This window comes from Tinamus guttatus, unplaced genomic scaffold (assembly GCF_059628265.1).
Source record: "Tinamus guttatus ecotype Peru unplaced genomic scaffold, ASM5962826v1 Tinamus_guttatus_pri_ptg000150l, whole genome shotgun sequence".
Classification (NCBI taxonomy): domain Eukaryota; kingdom Metazoa; phylum Chordata; class Aves; order Tinamiformes; family Tinamidae; genus Tinamus; species Tinamus guttatus.
The window spans coordinates 6,998,175-7,017,219 of NW_028288684.1; the positions used below are offsets into that span (position 1 = coordinate 6,998,175).

General features: G+C 50.0%; 1 protein-coding gene across 1 annotated transcript; it reads right to left on the reverse strand.

Annotated features, from left to right (window-relative positions):
• Positions 1-10,268: 10,268 nt before the first annotated feature.
• On the reverse strand, positions 10,269-13,587 carry PDX1 (pancreatic and duodenal homeobox 1). Its single transcript, XM_010225425.2, has 2 exons — positions 13,174-13,587; positions 10,269-10,657 (listed from the first exon to the last, which is right to left on the reverse strand). Exons 1-2 carry the CDS (start codon positions 13,580-13,582, stop codon positions 10,269-10,271), a joined length of 798 nt encoding a protein of 265 aa, XP_010223727.2. The 5' UTR covers positions 13,583-13,587.
• Between the last annotated feature and the right edge of the window lie 5,458 nt (positions 13,588-19,045).

Genomic DNA, 19,045 nt, shown 5'->3' on the forward strand with positions numbered 1-19,045 from the left:
AGCTTTCACTTCCTACTGATCTAGTTATCTACCCCTATAGAGAGTCTGTTTATTCTACAGAGTATAGGTCTGAGGTTCACCCAGGAGACACAGACAGAAGAGTACACCCAGAACATGGCTCAGGCAGGGACTGAAGCCCAGGTCTGATGTTAAATGTAGCCCTTACAGTCATGGACAAGAGCCAGCGGAGGGCCCAACTGAGGCCAGTCTGGGCCCCTAAAGTTAATGGCCCAATTAGTTCACTCAGTTATTTCACTGGGCCTGTTATTTCACTGAGAGCCTTCATACCCTCTATCTTTGCAAAATTCTTCCCATGTTTATGACACATATTATGGTGGGTGTCAGTAACACATGTTACTAGGTGCAAAATACCTCAGCCTCCAAAGCTTTCTCTGAGCAAGTTTGCCACAAAACTGCTCTGCGGCCGTGGGGCAGCAGATGTCCCTGAGCCCCCGGCCCGGCGGGAGCTGCAGTGTCGCGGCGCGGCCAGCAGGTGGCAGCGTCGCCGCGGAGGCGCCGCGCGCGGCCGCGCGGGGCGGGCGGGAGCGCCGGGCCGGGATGGAACGGGAAGGCGCCAGGCGGGGGCTCCTGTGGTCTCTGTGGCCTCATTTCCGTAAGGGTTTGGCCAAACACATTTCATTTATTTTGTGGCAGTAAATGTCTTCCCCACAAAGATGAATAACAGAAATTAGGACCGACAGTGACCAATGACCTCCTTTTTGGGCTACTATTGCACTTGTCTGACATGCTGCTGAGAGTCGTCTCAAGTGGCACAGCATCCCTATGGTTGTGCCAGTAGCACCCAACATGGGAAATTTTGAAGATTCTCAGGATCTGTGCTCTGCTGAGCAGCACCACACCACAGCTTTGCTTGTACTCCTTCCTCAGCAGTTTTTTTTTTTTTTTTTTTTCTCAAATATTCGTTGCTGCTATAATGCAAGACATCATTCCTAGCTGATATGTAAAACTCTCCATAGAGCAGAACCCACAAATGACTATGGCACCCTCTGGAAAATCACAGTGGCTCTAAAGAAAGCTACTGTATGTTCTATACAACCCACAGCTGAAGAGCTGAACAATTCCCCCTTGCCCACTTTTCTACTCTGAAGTCTTCGCACGCATTATACCACTGGTATCTTCCTTTGTAGATGCTCTCCAAGAGTCTGGTCCAAAGCCCATTGACATCAGTCTTGTTGGTTGCAGTGAGCTTTAAACTTAGATCTCCTTCACTGGCTCTTGGCTTTATGCCTCTTCTGTGCCTTCACTTGGAAGAGCCTTTGCCTGCCTGATGGCCTTGTTTTTTCCTCTTTCATCACATACCCCTCAGTCCTGTTTCTTTCAGGGTGTCTTTCTGCACTTGGTGAATAACGCCATGCATATTGGGACTGCGTAAGGAATATCTGCATGAAGGAATAAGTGGGAAGAAAAGGGAGGTAGCCACCAGAGAATCAGAAGTGAAATAAAGGTGGCCAATAGCCAAGATCTGCTGGTTCTCAGAAGGAAATTAAAGCAAGGCAAGGAAGTTATTTAGCAGGACAGTGCAGGATGGCTCCTCAGGACAGCATCATACTGGTAGCTCCTCTATGAAATGAGTGATGGTCATGTCACCCCTAGGCCTCCCTGAAATGCCTTTACTGAGGAGACTCTTGCAGCCTCCCCAGGCAATCTGTGCTGGTTCTTCTCATCTGTTGCTCTCTTCTCAATATTGGAAGAATCCAAGATCCTTCACGCATGTCCAGCCCCATTTCATCTGTCCTTGCAACTCTCCCAAAGAGGGCACAGAACAGCTCTTCTCTTCCTTCTTTGCATCCGTGTCCATGTTTGCTTTTTTTTAAATCCTATTCTATTTTCTCTCAGCTTCCTTTTGCTTTTTTTTAAATCCTATTCTATTTTCTCTCAGCTTGCTTTATGACCAAATAAATTCAGTTTCTTCAGCATCTCATCCTAGACATTGTTTTCTGTTTCTCTCTCTTTTTTTCTCTCTCTTTTTTATTTTTTTATTTTTATTTTCTACTAGTGGCTCCATTGTTTCTTGAGCTGCAATGTTGCAAAGAGGACACAGCACTATAGTACCAATAGTAATCACAGACTTCAAAATCTACAGTGTAAGTGATTCCTGGCCAATACAGGGCAGGCTATAATGACAGTGTCCTGAGACAAGGGACAGGACTTGAGGAATCCATAGATAGCTCCCATTCATGTCGTCCTTAGTCTCTTCCTTTAATCGGAGTTTAAAGATAGGCTCTTCTTGAGAAAACATGCTGTTTTTCCATTGTGCTCTGCCAAACAAGAAAAGTTTTTATGTTCTTTGTAAAACTACATGCAAAAATAAACATCAAAAGTGAAGTGTTGTGGCTGAAAAAGCAGTTGCTCAGAAAACAAGACTTGCAAGGGTCTGGCTGATCTAGGCAATTTTTGGTTTCTTCTCATAGAGCATGAGATTCACTCCTGAGTGATGTAGATGCAGCTTTTCTCTCCCTTGGGATCCCTGTGCACGGGCTGCATCAATGAAGAGAACTCTGGTGATGAAGATTGTCCTGCTCTGGTTTCACTTGCTACTGAAGAGAGCTGTGAGGGTACCAAGGGCTCTCACCTCTCTCTTCTGCTCTTCTGGACTCTTCCGTACACAGAAGCCTAGCTGGGCCAGTAGCTTTCTGGGCTGATAGCTAAAATAATCTGTAGGATCTGAAAAACTTCTTGTTTCTTCCTTGGTACTGACTTTAAATTGTCCTTCCTCCTCCTAATCCATGCTTTCCTCATTATTTTTTTTTTCACATCCACATTTAGTGAAGAATGAAGCCCTGGCATGTCTAATGGCCATCTTTGGAGAAGAGGGAATGGAACACACTCACTTAAGATTTGCCAGTTATCCCTTGCTCCCAACATGAGTCCCCTAGCTGGTACTCAGCTAGCAGTGAAGTATTTTTCAGATCATCTGTGAGTAGCACAGATGTGTAGTTTACCTCATTTCTCAGGGATGAGTTAAGAAGATGGAATGAAAACAGGCATAGGAGCAAACAGGACTTTACTGAAGCAGGACATAAATCTGCCATCCCAAATAGATTTTGATCTCCCACATCTCTGCGGTTTTCCTGACAATTTCCAGTACCTACATCCAAACCAATTGGAATGATGCTTCCCAGGAGCAGTGAGGCAATTCTATGAAATGTTTTACCAAAAATAGCTGTATTTAGAGCATAGGTACCTGATTCGTACAGCTGGAACAAACCACGCAACATGCATGGTCCAACAGTAGACAAACATTTACTCGCAGAAACAGCAAGACACAGAAATCTCTGCTGGAATTCCAACACTTTAATTTATGGACTGGGGAAGAACGTGGAGATGGGAAAGCAAACTCCCTTACATCACAAGGATAAATTAAGCTTCACTAGGAAAGGTGCAAGCTGCAATTAACAGCCAAATAAAACACACAAAGCACCTGGTTTCTATATCATGACTTGTTCCCTAGAAACACAGAGCCACATTCCCAGCTAGTGAGCTCACAGGCATCATAATCCTGTAGCTGTTGAGGTCTTGGCACCACATCAGTTACCTTTTTTCTTCAACCCTTTTCTGTAGTGCCTCATTCTGGCTTCTCCTCATAGCAAAACAAACTGCTTCAGCCTCCTTAATCTCTAACCTGACCCCTCCTGCTTTCACTTGCCGGACATCCTCTTCCTTCTGCCCATCTCCTCGTGAGGGAATTGCTGTTTGCTGTCCTCTCCTCTACTTGCCTTGTAGGCCCAATCTTTTCTAGCTACTACTTTTGGGGATTCATGGAAACCTCTCTTGTCAATGTCCCTAATAACCTTTCTGGTGCTAGAGCTTAGCAACTTGCTTTTGTTTTCAAAATTTTATCTTTTGGCTTCTTGGGAGGCTGTTGCAAAGAAAAGGGGAAAATCTCCATGTCCATAGGGCAAGGAACCATAGACAATAGGTAAGCAATAGGTAAGATATGTTGGAGGTTGGAAAAAATATACTCGTTTTAAGAATAGTGATGCACTGGAATTGGGAAATCTTCAGATTGTAGATTTCAAAGAAGAGCATGGACAAATGTGTGTCTGGGATAATGCTGCTTTGAGTAGAAGGATGGAGAAGAAACATCAGGGTTTTCCAGGCTCAGTTCTCTCTTTTCTCCATCAGGATGTTTCTAAAGAAACCTCTTCATTCCCTCTTTCATGTCCTAGATAGGTCGTGTGGTCCACATACTACGGACATTTTCTCTTTCTTTGCCCCCACCATGCACAGGCTGAAATGCTATCTTGCATATCTATTTCCAGATGTACCTCTTCCTGTTCAAACTGACCTGCCTCACTGAGGTCCCTGTTATGAATATAACCATATTCATGATATGATTATACTCACCACAGAGTGCAGCTTTGAGCAGGTTTTCAACTACAACTCCACAAACCGACTGGCTGTAGTTTGAACAACTACTTTTACCACAGTGATTCTGAGGCAGAAGAATTGATGCCTTCAAAGAAGAGGGGGTCTCCTCCCCTTCTCCTTCTTTTTAACAGTGTTCATTCTTGGGGTAAAAATCCAGTCCACAGTATGAACTAAAATAGCAGAACTTGTTATTCTCCCAGCTTATCTTGAGCAATGTCACCTCACACAGTTTCACCCTTAGCCAAATACTGACTCACCAACAGAGGGTTAGAAGCAGGGAAGGAGAGAGGGCATTCCAGATGGCAAATCAGCTCACAGTTGCTGAAAGCTCTGCGGGGAATGAAATGCACTTTTTTTTTTTTTCTTTTTTTTGATTGAAGAGGATAGTTATGCAAAAGGGTGGTTAAAAGGCAGGATTCGAGGTAGTTTCTTGGCTTGTATTCCCTACAGGTAAATATGTGTTCTTCTCTAGAAGGAATTGCATTCAAAATGTGACCCTGCCACACTAGGGTACTACACTCAGATATAGCTCCAAACAGGTGTCTCTTTGCTTTCCCCGGGAGAAGGATTTCAGCCCAGAGAAGTGGTATTCAAATACAGACTCTGCACAGTACACCCCTAGCTCAACCTTGGTCTTGAGAAAGCTTGATCTCCTGCTGCCCTGTCTGATCTGTGTCATCTCTGAAAGGAGTTGCTTTTTCTAGGTCTATATTTTTCTTACACCAATGAGACCACCACTCTCTATCTGCCTTTGCTCAATGCTTTGAGATTTCTTGGGAACATCCAAGACAAGCACCGATTAATTTATAATGGCACACGCCTCCACTCAGGCGAAATACCATCATGTCAAAATCGCTCACAGAGAAAACTCATCTCCACTCTAAAATAATCATGTTTAGCCCTTTCAGAGGAGGCACAGACCATCATACTGACACTACTCACTGCACTTTCCATTCCTGCTAGAGGTATTTTACTCTTAAATTCTAAGCCCACTGTGCTAAGTTATGTCTGAGCAAACGCTTTCTTCTTCCTTGGCTGGGGTACCCCCTAGTCTATTCCTAGTCTTTAGCACAACATTACCAGTTCTTCCTTCCCAGCTGGAGGAGCTGGGTTTTTTCCTGGTCTTGTGGTGCCTGGTGTGGGCACAGCTGCTAAAGGAACATGCAGCCTGCTCTCCTGCGGCAGGTGCCACAAGCCACCTGCTTTGGCAAAGACAGTCTCAAAAGAAAGGGAGGGCGTGAGGCTGCTGCTGTCCCCAGCTGATCTTACCCGGTCCAGCTTCATCACAACACGGAGCCCAGCAACCCACTCTTCATCACCACTTTCAAAACAAGACTTTCCAAATCCACTTGTTGCTCTTCTTGACCAGTTGTAGCTCACCCTAGTCCCTCAAGTTTCTTCCCTCACAGTGTGTTTGGGAGCGACCCGTGAAGGACGTGTCTGTTTGTCAAGGCACCTGCTTCCTGGGCCTTGTGGCTTCTGGTGAATAGAGCTGATGGTCAGGGCTTCTTGGATGTGGGTTCCCACTTAATGGCACCTTAAATGACCACAGCACAGCTACAGCAAATTTGCTGGAAAGATATGCTTCCTGGAACAAGAGCAGGTACTAAACAAGCAAACATGTGAAGCCTAATTGCAGAGGAACCACATGTTTGAGTTACCTGCTCCATGAATGGAACTGGCCAGAGCTGATTCATCACTGAGGCATGCTGGGGGACAGAGAAGGACTAAACTCTTTTTTTTTTCCTATGTTTTATTTGTCCTTGTTTATATTGTGACCCAGATCCCCTGGGGAGCACAAGAACTATCTATCAGGACGGTGAGTGATGGGGGAATGGAGATGGGGAAAAGCAAAGACTGGGAGAAGCCTCAGCTGGTGTCAGCTCCAGTTCTCATGTTCACCAGAACTGCTGGGTTCCATAGGCATCGGCAAGGTGCACAGGAAGACATTGTATCAACTGCTGCATAGAGAGACTGTATAGAATGAAAAGTGACCAAGTAGGCAGCTGTAGATAAATAAAGGTAATGTTCATTATTTCTAACGTGGGAAATGCAAAATTTTGCATGCTTCATTGTCCTTCCTAGATCCTAAAAGAGAGATGCAGTTGACTGCTGTAAAAATATGCTTGAAGATCTAGTCAACCTTATCTCTGTCCAGGGTAGAAGGAAGCAAGAAAGGATCTACTGTTCTGAGTTCACTGGAAATCGTATGCATGGAAGTCATATGTGTGCAAATCCTTACACACAGCCAGCTCTGCCCTTTCCTGTAGCCAGATTGTAAGGTGCTTTGTCCAGGCCTGCAGCCCCTGCCTTGGTGGTTGTCACAGGCATCACATCTGGGTTTGAAATCTAGAGCACTGAAGCTTTTCTGAGAAATGTTTATTCTCTCAGTCTGGAACATCTCAGCCGTGTTCATAAGCAAAGGCAGCAACTGAAGCGTGGGAGGTAGCAAACTTCAGTGTCAGACTGGAAAGACTTTCTCACCTTTGATTAAATCAGTGCTTTTAGAATTGATTTACTTGCATAAATATTCATTTATGGAGTGCATTTCCAGGAACAAAAATATATTTCTGTAACGGAGGAGGCAAGCGCAGTCTCTTTCACATGGCCATTGCTACAGACTCCTATGACACATGGAAGGTAAAGCAAGGGGTGGCATGGGCAATGTGTGAGCTCCTTGAGTTCCCCTATCTTCCACCCAGGCACGGCAGTAGAAACTCAACAGGGGCTCCTGAATGTTGCTTCTCAGAAGGCAAAACGCAAACAACTATTTTGGGGGTAGGTTCTTGCCGATGCGTGAGGCAGCAGCCCCAGCTCCCTGGTGTTGTTAACTGTGTGCCATTCACACCAGCCACTTAGTCCTGCTCAGGGAAAGAGGAGGATGTTAAAGATCCCCTGCTCTAAGGTGCTTTGTGAAATAACAGTCAATATTTGTGTGAAATGGAGCTAGAGAGAAAACATTTTCCTGCAGAGTACTGGAGGGAGATCCCTGAGCAGGTGCAGTGAAGAAGTTGCCTTTGCAAAGCTGTAATGAGACCTGCTGCTTCGCTGTCTTCCTCTGGAGCCCTAGCACTGGTGTCTCCAAAGGTCCCCATGGCGCAAACCTGCTCCGCATTCACCTATGGGGAGCGGGGAAGGTGCCCCTGAATCTTGCTCCATTTCTCTTTAAAAAAATTAACAGGAGGACCTATAATTCTTGGGGACGCACCTCTCCCACACAGAGCCATGCCTACTGGAACTACTCAAGAAGGAAACCAAAACTCAGCTCACACTTTTCCTCTCTTCTCTAATATAAATATTAAGAATTTTTGAATGCTTTGTGTAAGCCTTTACGTGCAGGATTATGAATGATTAAATATAAATTATTAACTACGTCACCATCTCCAAAGCTGGGGAGCGGGGGTGTCTCAGGAAATGGGACTGTTTGGTGGGCAGCAGGGTGGCGTGGCACAAGGACAGCAGCAGCATCGTGACTCTCCAGGTCAAATGGGCCTTTCACCAGCACGGCGTGGGGGCGGCCGCAGCGCTGCGTGATGCAGCACCGCGGATGGGGCTTCGCCCGCGCAAAGGTGCCATAGTTTCAGTCACTGACTGTCTTCCCTTTGGTGCAATCACAAGAAAGGGGGATACAACAGAAAAAAAAAAGACAATAAATTAATAAACAAGCCCACCCCCAGAATAGCTATTAATTCTTTAAAGAAAAAATACTTTATTCATTGAAAGTAAAACTTGGGTCTGATTCTACGTTTGCTCATAAAATTACCTTGGCCCCGTGGTCGAAAATAAAATCATATCAAATCTGAAAATTTGTGCAACGATGCAGGGCAGAAATTGAAACTAAATGCATTGTATTGCAGAAAGGACAGGCAAAAATGTAAATCACCATGTGTGCTCAGGACACTCTCTTTACGAATCTGAATGAGAAATCTTAGCATTTTGCATGATAAATTTATCTTTTTTGCGACCAAATTTCTTTTTTTTTTTTTTTAATATTATTACTTTTTTTTTGTCCGTGGCTTCCAATTGCAATTTGCCATAACTCGTGTGTGGAAATTGTTCCACCGAGTGTTCCGAATGACAGGCTTGATGCTAAGAGCAAATGCGCTGGGGCTGAAAAAAAAATATTTTCTTAGCCCCATAAAATTTGAGAAACGCTACTTTGAAAATCTGGTGTTTCCTTTCACAAATAGCACAGCTTTATTTGAATTTTGCTCGTTAATCATTAGGAAATTTGTCGCCCATTGACTGCATTTAGATGAACAAGGACATGCAGGCTTGGGTGATAAGAGAACCGGCCCAAAACGTCCTTGGTTCGTAAAAATCCACTGCTTTGGGGCAGTGGGAAGCTGCCTCCTCTCTTTCCTGCTCTTGCCCTGTGCGCGGCGCGTAGCGGGCGGCGGGTGCGGGCAGCAACCCCCGCGGAGCAGCGGCCGGAGGGGGATGAAGCCGCCTCCTCCTCTGCCTCTCGCTGGCCCCTGACTCTGCGGGTCGGGCCGCTCCAGGGGCTGCGGATCACCCCGTCCGCGCCGTCGATGCTGCCGGAGACAAAACCGGGGGCAGATTTCGAGTCTCCCCATTGAGAAGTCTGGCGCACAGCATCCCCTCGGCAGCTCCCGCCACTGTTTTGTTTCGGATCTGGTTGTGGCACTCTGTTGTATTTGATTCCTGCTTATTTGATTTTCTCATGCCGTTTTAGGCCGTAGCTGTAATAGCTCGTTTCCCCTGCACAGAATGCCCTGTTGCTGCCGTCGCCTCGATCGGGAAGGTTTTCCGCAGTGCGCGATAGGGGGTACGAAGCGGGAGGAAGGGCCGGAGGGGTTCCACGCGTCTGGCGGTGGGAGTGGGTTTCTCACGCTTCCCCAGCAAACGAGCTCTGCTCCGCGCTACGCCAAACCAGAAAAAAAAAAAAACAAAAAACAAAAAACAAAAAAAAAAAAACACGAAGGACATATTCCCCTGAACAAGCCGCGAGCAGGAAGTGTCGCGGGGAGCGAGTCCCGTCCCCCGGCTCTGTCCCCAACCCCGCCGATCCTGCTGCCCCTCGCGGAGCGCAGCCCTGCGGTTCCCAGCGCGCGCGCGACCCGGGGTGCCTCCGTGGAGCGCGGGCAGTCCCGGAACCGTCTCTCGGGGGAGGAACCCCTAAGAAGGGTCTGGATGACTGGAGACGCTGAACATCATATACGCTGCCCTCCAAAAGCCTGGACTTTTTTCTCTCTCCCAACCCCGAAGGCAAAATAAAACGAAATAGAAAGAAAAAAAATAAAAAATAAAAAAGAAAATAAAATACAAGAAAGAGGTTCTGTTTTCCAGAGTGGTGAGTAGAAACGATCCCCGCCAGGAGTCCTCAGCCGGGCCAATGTCTCGGAGAGCTCCCAGCGAGCGGGGCGGCCGGCCCGATCTGGGCAGAACTGGGTCTCTCGGTTCGCTCCGTGTCGCTCTCCCCAGCGCTCCGCGTGTGCGCAGCGCCCTGCCCACGAGCCTCGCTCCCCGCCGGCTCCCCGACTCTGCTCCGTGGATTTCCACCCGTTTCCAGACCTAAGTTCTCCCGGCGCTGCAGTTGGTGGCGGCTGCGGGGCTGCCCGGGCTGGGGGCCGCCCCAGACCCGCCTTCCCTGCGGGAAGCTGCCCCAGGGAGAGGGGGCTCAGCTCCCCGCCGCTCCCAAGAGCGGAGCGAGTCTCTCTCCGCGGCACCAGACACCTTCTATTTCCGCAGCAGCGGATTTCGTGGGGCGAAGAGCGGAGTTTGCCCGGGGGGAGACGGGCGAGGAGCAGCCGCGGCCGGGGGAGCAGGAGCCGCCGCAAACCTCGGGCTCTGTCCCCTGCCGCTTCAGTCCCCCCGGGGCCCCGGGCTCTGCGGGACATGGGGGGCCCCGCGACTCAGCGCGAGTCCTGCTGCCGTCGAGGGGCGATGCTGGAAGGGAGCAGCTCCCGGGAGGCCCCGGCGGGCAGGTTCCCAGCGGGACACGGTTGCAGATCATCTTTGGGCGGCAGCTCCGCAGAAGACACAACGCAGTCCTGTTCGGGGTCAGTGCTGTTGGCGGCCCCTCGCTTTTTGTCCTCTTCCTTCTTCCACTTCATCCGCCGGTTCTGGAACCAGATCTTTATGTGTCTCTCGGTCAAGTTCAACATGACAGCTAGCTCCACCCGTCGCGGCCGGGAGATGTACTTGTTGAAGAGAAATTCCTTCTCCAGCTCCAGCAGTTGTGCCCGCGTGTACGCCGTCCGCGTCCGCTTGTTCTCCTCCTGCTCCACCGCGTAAGAGCCACCTGCAGAGAGGGAGAGTCAGGCGGCAGCCGCGCTGTCCCCGCACCCGTATGGGGACTAACGGAGGGCGAGAGCTGCGGGGCCCCGATGGCGTCTGCGGCTCGAGGAGCTGAGCCCGGGCGGTTCTGGGTCCCCTCAGGCCCCGCTGTCCCCTCCCGGGCCCTTCGCAGTACCTAATCCGCAGAACCTGGCAGTGGGGCTGTCCCCACTGCTATTTTATTCGGGATTTTGATCGCTGAAAGCTCAGTCTAAGCCTGGGGGAGAGGAGTAGATGCGGGGCTTGGCCAGTTGTTCAGTTGGGATGAAAACGATAAATATAAATATAATAAATAAATAAATACATTTTAAAAAAGAAAAAAAAAAGGATAAATTCCATCAACAATGAAAAAAAAAGAAAAACAAAAACGAGAAAAAGAAAAAGAAGGGGGTGGCTGGGGCGGGGGAAGGTTTGGTGCATGATCTCCTAGCGAAATTAAAGGCAGGAATAAGTCCCTCAACAGCGCTAGGCCCGGCCATCCCCGCGGGTCACTAATCCGTGTGACTCCCAGAGCCAGGGCGCGGAGCAGCGATGGCAGCGCCGGGCGCGCAGAGCTGCGGAAGGGCGCGCAGAGCTGCGGAAGGGCGAGCGCCTCTGCGCTCGGGCCCGGGCCGAGAGCGCCCGCCCAAGCAGCCCAAAGGGCCGGGAAGGGTCCGCGGAGCCGCCGCAGCTGCCGGGGTCTCTCCGCGGAGGCACCGCCGGAGAGCGCCGGACAGGGACACGGATGAGACGCCCCGTGGAGTCGCCAACTTGGCCAAGACCTTTGGTTTCGTGATCCCGGAAACAGCGACAGCAACGAGATCGCCATTGCCAAGACCGCCGCTGCCGCTGCGCCTGCATGCCAGGGCGCGCGACTGGGCGATAATCATGACTGCAGGGATCGCGGTCGCGACAGGAGCTGGGGGTTAGCACTGGAACGGATTGTCCTTCCTGCTAACACCAGGGCTCCAGCTTGGTACAGTTTGGGCCGCCATATAATCCGCAGCGCATGGCGAAATTCCATGGCCACCCGCGCGCAACGTGTGTGCGCCGTGTTTATAAATATATGCAAATAATATATTATATATGTGTGTGTGCAAACACATACATATTTATGTATATAAAATCTTGTTATATTTTATACGTGTGTGTATATATATATATATAACTGCTGGGGTAAAGGTAAATGCTAACTCCGGGCAGAGAGCCTGGCCCGGGCCCGGCAGGCAGTCCCGGGCGCTGCCGCCTCGCTGGGCGCCTTGATCTTGCAAGAACTCTGCCCGTCTGGGTCCAGCGCAAGACCTCGCCGGCTTCTCGAGCGCCTGAATGCCACATGTCTTTCTCTCCATAAAAAGAAGCCCCATATCCTTGGCATATATATTTTGCAGTTGTAAATATTGGCGTTTGGCTCCCGGCGCAATATACGCGCGTGGCGCAGAGCAGTGTCACCTGCGCCATAGGGGTTCGCGCCGTGTGTTTGCGCCCCCGCCGCACACGTATGCACGATTTAATGGTGCAGCCCAGCCTTTGCCTGCACCTTTGGGATGAGCTGGGAACAGAGGAGGAGAGGTCTTAACTTTTCTAGGAAGACGTTTCGTTTTGCTGCTGTTTCTGTCATCCTCGGTTACAGGAGAGAGAGGGGAAAAAAGGGGGCAGCTTCGGAGTTGGATTTCTTTTTTCCCCTAATTTAGTTCAACCTATTGAAAACTCAATCCGACCTCATCCTCCCCACACAATTTCTGTCCCGGGGCCCACGGCGAGGGCGGTAGCGCTCTGGTCTCTCCGCCCGGCAGAGATGCCACCATGGGGACGGGTGACTGCAGCGTCCTTCCCCCCCCGGCTCTGCGCCATGCAATTCCCGGACTATTCCACGGCGATTTCAATTCTCCGGTCCCTTTTTTTAAACTGTCTATTTGAACAAAGCCATTAATATAATATTTGCCGTAGAGGCGTGACAAAGGAGCAGGACACGATAACATTGTGCAAGGAGAGACAGAAATATTGTTCCGCAGCGGAACTTTCTGCCTAGATAGAGTTTCTTCCCCTCGCTGGCAGCCCCATTTCGTTTGTGCATTGTTTGCCCTGCCCCGGGGTTTAGGTTGGAAAAGGCACAATTCGGGTAAAACGAAGTGGAGAGCGGGAGGGGTAGCAAAGAGGGAAACGGGGAGGGCAGGAGGGGCCGGTTCTGCTCTGCCAGGCTCTTCCCCGCGCACCGGGGCCCCACGGCCCCATCTTGGCGGCGATGAGTTAATTAATGAAGCCGCTTTGTTAATCTTTGCTCGGGCCTTGAGAAGCGCCGGGTTCTCCCCGAGGACGAACCGGCCTGAGGGGCGCTTTCCGCCCGGGCACCTGCTGCTCATCCTCGTGGAACTTTATCCCCGGGGCCGGGAGCTGCCCCGTCGGGTGCCCGCAGCCCCGGCTCCTCAACGGCCGCTGCCTCGGAGGGCTCCGCGGGCGCCAGGGAACGGGCGGGAGGGGAAGGTTGGAGGGAGTCGGTCTTACCGGTCCACTGTCCCTTCCAGGCGTGAGATTTGGTGGATTTCATCCAGGCGAAAGGCACCTGCACGCGGGGCTCCTCCATGGCTCCCGCGTCCGCCCCGTCAGCGAAGGGCAGAGCGTCCTGGTGGGGAGGAGGAAGATGAGGGTGGTGGTGATGGTGGTGGTGGTGGTGGTGATGCAGGTGCGAGACCCCGACATCCTCTGTGATGGGGGGCACCTCGTAGGGAGAAATATCCGGCGGGCTGCCTTGCTCGAGCGCTCCTAAGGCGCCGGGGTACGGAGGCTGCTGCTGCCGGCCCATGTAGAGGCAGGCGGGGGGGCTGGGGCTGAAATCCTGCGCCTGGGCCCGCTGAAACGCGCACGGCTCCTTGTAGAGCTGCGCCGAGCCGTAATACTGCTCCTCGGCGTTCATGGCTAGCGACGGCGCGGGGGGGTCCGGCGCTAGGGACACATCGGGCAGCTCCGCTCCCGATGCCTCTTTGACAGCTCGCCGCCCGCCGGGCCCCGCCGCCCGGCCCGCCGCCTCCCCATAGGCGCCGCTGCCCCCACGTGAGGCCTCCCGCGGCCCTCGGGGCGGGGCGGGCCCCATAAGAAGCCGCCTGGGGTGGCCCCCGGCCCCAAAACCCCGTTGGCCCCGCGGGCAGGGCCGGGGCCCCGCCACCGGGAGGGCGCACAACGACCCCGGTGTCGAGTCGGGGAGGGCCGGGCTGCCGCCCTCCGAGGGGGCTCGGGGAGGACGCAACCCGCCCAGGCCGAGTTTTCCTCCTGCCCAAGGGCTGCTCGTCCCCGCGCTCCGCAGGCAAAGCCCGAGGCGCGGAGGACCCGGCCCCCCGGGGGTGGCACCCGCAGAGCTGCGCCGAGGGCCCCCTCGGGGACGGAGCCGCGGAAGGCGGCGCGGCCACGCTGCCCCTGCCCGCGGAGATGCGGCTGCGGGGACCAGGGCTCTATCGACGGGGCGGGCGATACGCGCAAGATTGTTTGCCGAAGGGGTAAATTTGGGAGCCTTCTCTGCGGCTTGGGCTGCAATGTGTTGACCCTCGGAGATAATGTTCTCCAAGTCGGTGCTGGTTGACTTGGTGACGAGGCTATGAGGAGGCGGAGAGCTCCCGAAAGGGACAAAGATCATTTCCCTGCCTCCGTGCGCTCGCCCCGGCGCGCACAGACCCGCCTCCCGCCCGGCTCCGCTCCGCTCCGCGCTGCTCCGCGCAGAGCGGCCCCGAGGGCGGCCCGACTCGCCCAGGGGCTGCTGCTTCCCAGGGGTTCTGGGGGGTCCCGGAGGTGCCCGGGGTGCCGGCCCCTGGACCAGAGGAGCCGCCTCGAGCCGTCGGGGCACCTCACTTCCATGGCGGCTTCCGAGGGATCATAAAACCGCCCAGTCCATTACGTCTAAAATGAGTTTCCGCTATGAACGCGTTCGTCTCCCCCGTCTCTGAGAAAGCACAGCGCGTCTTTGATTCAATATTGAGCCATTAAGCAATTGCTTTCCCAAGCCATTTAACAGCAGCTCTTATGGATAAATAAACAAAAAAGGCTGTAAACCAATTATAGTGCGGATAGTGAAAAAGTATTTTATTAGCGGGAATTACCGATAGACATCACTGCTCCTCGTGCTCCCCGCGCCCGCTCCCTCCTTCTGCATCCCCTGGCATCCCGGGGGTGGCGATCCCAGCCTGATGGGCCTGGGGGGATCTGCAGAAAGGTGCGAACTCCCTTAGCGGAATCTCCGGTCCTTTCTCGGCAGCCTTGCGATGTCCCCAACGAGGTGTCCTGAAGACGCGGGTGTCCCTTAAACGCAGCCCCCTCGGTTAATCCAGGTGTCGACCTCTTTGTGCATCATTCCCACCTCAACCCCGAGCCCCATTCCGCGCTGGAGGCAGCTCTGGAGCGGGGAAAGCAGCTCGTCTCCGTGTGGGAAAGGCCCCCCCAGCGGTGCCCCCTGCTTTCGGTCCCGGCCCCGCGGGGAAGCCGAGCTCCGCGCCGCTCCCCGCAGCATTTACAGCCCCGGGATTTCCACGAGGAACCGGCGCGGACAAACAAACGCGCAGCCATAAAAAACAGAGCAAATTGATTCATCTCCAGGGAGGACCATTACCCGGTGTCTTAATGCGGCCCTCTCTCTATAACGCACATTTCTAAATAGAGCAAACATTTCCCCCTCCAAAGCAAATGAATTTCGTATAATTTAGAGCTAATTCTCTTTCATTCTGCCTGCATGAGCAGGCGATAAGGGCCCGCTTGGCTGTGCTAACAACAGGGCAGCCGGCTGCAGTGCAGGAAAAGGCCCCCGCTGCGTATCCCGGCATTGGGGACCCCGGGACAGGGGTGCAGCTGGGTGGCAGCTGGGCTGATGTGAACCTGCCCAGAGCCCAGGCACCAGCCAGGCAGGAGGAAGTCCCCGAAGTTTGTCTCACTTAGCCTTAATTCTTGTCCTCGAAGAAATTTGAGGCACAGAGTGAGAGACGGAAAGGTCAGAGTTGCCTTTTTAGCTCGTGTGGGTTCCTCAAGGCCAGCAGCTCTTGAGCACTTCCAGGTCTTGAGCTGGGAGCCCTCTGTGTGCACATCGCATCTCCCAGGTGGAACCCTCTCCTGTCCTGTCAGCTCAAGTTGAGCAGGTTGGAGTGACCATCCCCAGTCTATAGGTAACTGTATGAAGAAAAGACAACTGATACTGATACTGATGGTGTCTTTATTCCAATCAATAAATGTACAAGAGTGTTTAGCATCTAACCACTGAAATCATGTAAACCAACAAATTCGAAATAAGGGATACACTGCATATAAGTTCAGAACAAATTTCATATAAATACAGAACAAATTAGCAAGGGGATGAGCAGGTTTTTCCTCACCTTAAAATACTTGGGTGGATGCACCTTGCAGCTTGGTTGGAGGTCCGTGTTTCTACAGTCCACGGGAGCCCATAGGTGCTCCATAGGAACTACACATACCTTGGGTTCACATATACTGTGACTGCAGTATTCAGTGTGTCCAGCACGACATGGAGGTGGGAAACTCACACTGCCGTCTTGGTGCTACCTAACTCACAAGCCTGGATCCTGCAACAAGCAGCATAGACCTAGCTCACGTCGAGCCAAAAAACCCACAAAAAACAAAAAACACAAAGAACAAAGAAAAAAAGTAGATGCAAGTTGTTTCCTCTGTTGGCCGTTAATATTTGCCCACTTGGAGATGATGTTTTGGGAATAATTAATAGTCTCACCAAAGTTGGTAAGAAGGGAGATACTTACAATAGGTTTCTTACTCTAAGAAAGTGGACAAAAATGAAACTCTGAGTATGTATAAGTAATTGAGGGATGATGGCAATAACACCAATGCTGAGTACTACAGGCATGTTTTAATTATCCCTAAGGCAAGAGCAGGGATTGACGTATTCTTGTATCAATAGCAAATGGATCTGTACTCATCTGTGGCTGTCCTATAGTGAGACTATGCAAAAACCAAATGATTATAAGTCACTGCAATACTTGGATAACCCTATTTAATTCAAGCTTTTTTTTTTAATGTCACATCAAAGTTTGATCATATTGCTTTAGTTCAGTGCTTGTCCTGCAGACAAGCTTTCTGCATGGTTTAACTGTGTTTTTACCTATTATGCAAATCCTGAAGCTTTACAAGGTAGTAGTATTAATAAAATAACATTGTTGAGTACTCAATGGTTTGGAAAGACCATCCTACTAGGTAATATGGTATCCTCATGATTTTAAAATGTAAGATATAATACATTCATAATGTAATATGACATAATATAAATATCACATTCATAATTTCATCCTCCTCGAATCCGATGACATTTTTAAAGACCTTACTTAAAATGTTTAATTTAGGAGCTTAATGTGAGCTGCTGTTTTCTGAAGATCTTGAAAATCTTGTCCCCAGTAGTGTCTAGCTGACATTACTGCAAGCTGCTGAGATGCAAAACTGTCTGGATACAGCATTTTTGATTCTCTAGGAAAGGCAACAGGACCATTTTGTTTGCCTTTCAGTACCAATAATTTGTGATCCTCTACTCAATTAGTCACTTCTCCCATTATAAATTATGTGTTGTTTATCCTACCTTCCACCTTTTTAACTATCAAACTAGAATACAAAATAGCAAGGAGTATAGCCCAGACATATTTCCTCAATGGAATCTGGATTTGATTTTCTAAATCTGAGTAGTAATTTGATGACTTTTCAGTGCTTGACTGTTTTTGCTTTTGCTTTTTCCTGTTCACATTTTGACAGAAAAGAAATACCTAAGAAACATTGACTGGAACATGTTCAAAATGATCTATTTTTCTTTCCCAGCCCTGCTCAAACCAGCACAGAGAGACCATATTCATGGCAAAGTCCAGCAGCAGGAGAAGGAAAAGCTGACTGGGAAACAGAGCTTTCCCAGGGATTGATTTTTAAAACCCCCACTCTGCTGTATCTGGAAGAAAGGTAACCTTTCACGAAGCTGGTTAATAATCAATAACCATGTGAAAACAAAGCTGTCTTTCCCTCTTAGCACTAATGATAAAAACAAGAGCACGAACTATTCCAGCTGCCTTAAAGTAACGCTGGTTCATCAGCTTTTTTTGCAAGGAGTTTTTTTTTTTGCTTCTGAAAGGCTCTAAATTCACACGCTGTTACTCCAGGTTTTTCTTCCTGGCACACGTTAGCTTGTTCACATGGCAAGTATGGGCCAGGCCTTGAACTGCGCGAAGATTACGCAAGTCATTTAGAATAAGACCTCGGCCAGGAAATGTATGGGAGAGATGCCTTGGGAAGCCCGGAGAGTAGGATAGGATCTTACCTATGTGGTGCCATTTTTATATTTACTCTTTTACATCTCTCAGTTTTTCTTTTTTCTCACTTATTTATAATTTAATTTTCTGGTGGGAATATTGAGTATCAGCAGGGAAGTACAATTTAATCACATTATAAAAAGAGCTGACAAATTACTTTAAAATGCTGTGAATACTTCCACCGAAATGGAAACAGTTTTACATTGTCTGCTCCGCACAACTTTCCTGTCTACTATCTCCCTTTTCTGCTTATTCAGAAATGTGTGCATGTATTGTATATATTTAGGTCAGGAATATAACCCAGGGTGCCTTCCTCCTCACAGCTTCTATCTGCTTTCATGTTTTCCCAGATCTTCAAAGCAAGGACTGTGCTGCAGAGCCAGTTTTCCAAGTGTAGCAGGACTTAGCTGGAGTGTCCAGGCCCTGTCTGGTTGTACAGGTGACATTTGCCCTCCTTTTGGCTCACCTGGCAATTCTCACCATAGCTCTCCCCTGATGTTTGTCAACTATAACTTTGCCAGACTTCAACCCTTTGAAATGGAATTTTCCATTCTGAATCTCTGCCTCTCACTGAACATTTTATAAAACTTTCATTAAAATAGCCTGGATCTGTACAAGAACGAAGCAAGCTTTTGTGGAGTCTGGTTGTGAACATCCAGAGCCATAGAAACTCTACAGAACTGGGCTCTGAGAGCGCCTTGACCCTCTCCAGTGCTGCCCATGCGGTCTGTGTCTAAACTGGCAACTCCAGCAGGGCTTCTCAGTGTTTAAACGAGTCATTAGTGATACCTTGTAACTTAATCCCACTTAATCCCACCTGAATTTTGCTAAGGATTTATGTGTTTATGTGCCACTTACTTAAATCAATGCAATGACTTAAATCCATTTAAAAATCAGGGTATCTGAACTTCCTTCTCCCACCAGTAAATCAATAATATGACCTCAGCCATTGAGGTATCACACAACACCCAGATCCTACAGAGGAGGGTACTAAGGAAGAAACTACTAGAAAACCCATCAAGTTGTCCTTTGAACAAGGAGCAAAGCAGAGGGTAAAATAAAACACGTAGTGAATAAGTCCTGGACTC

What these genes read in the sequence shown, in the direction of transcription:
- PDX1 (XM_010225425.2), bottom strand. Translation starts at nt 13,582, where the DNA reads ATGAACGCCGAGGAGCAGTATTACGGCTCGGCGCAGCTCTACAAGGAG. An exon ending in CTGGAAGGGACAGTGGACCG is followed by an intron (nt 10,658 to 13,173) that starts GTAAGACCGACT and finishes CCCTCTCTGCAG; the next exon opens with GTGGCTCTTACGCGGTGGAG.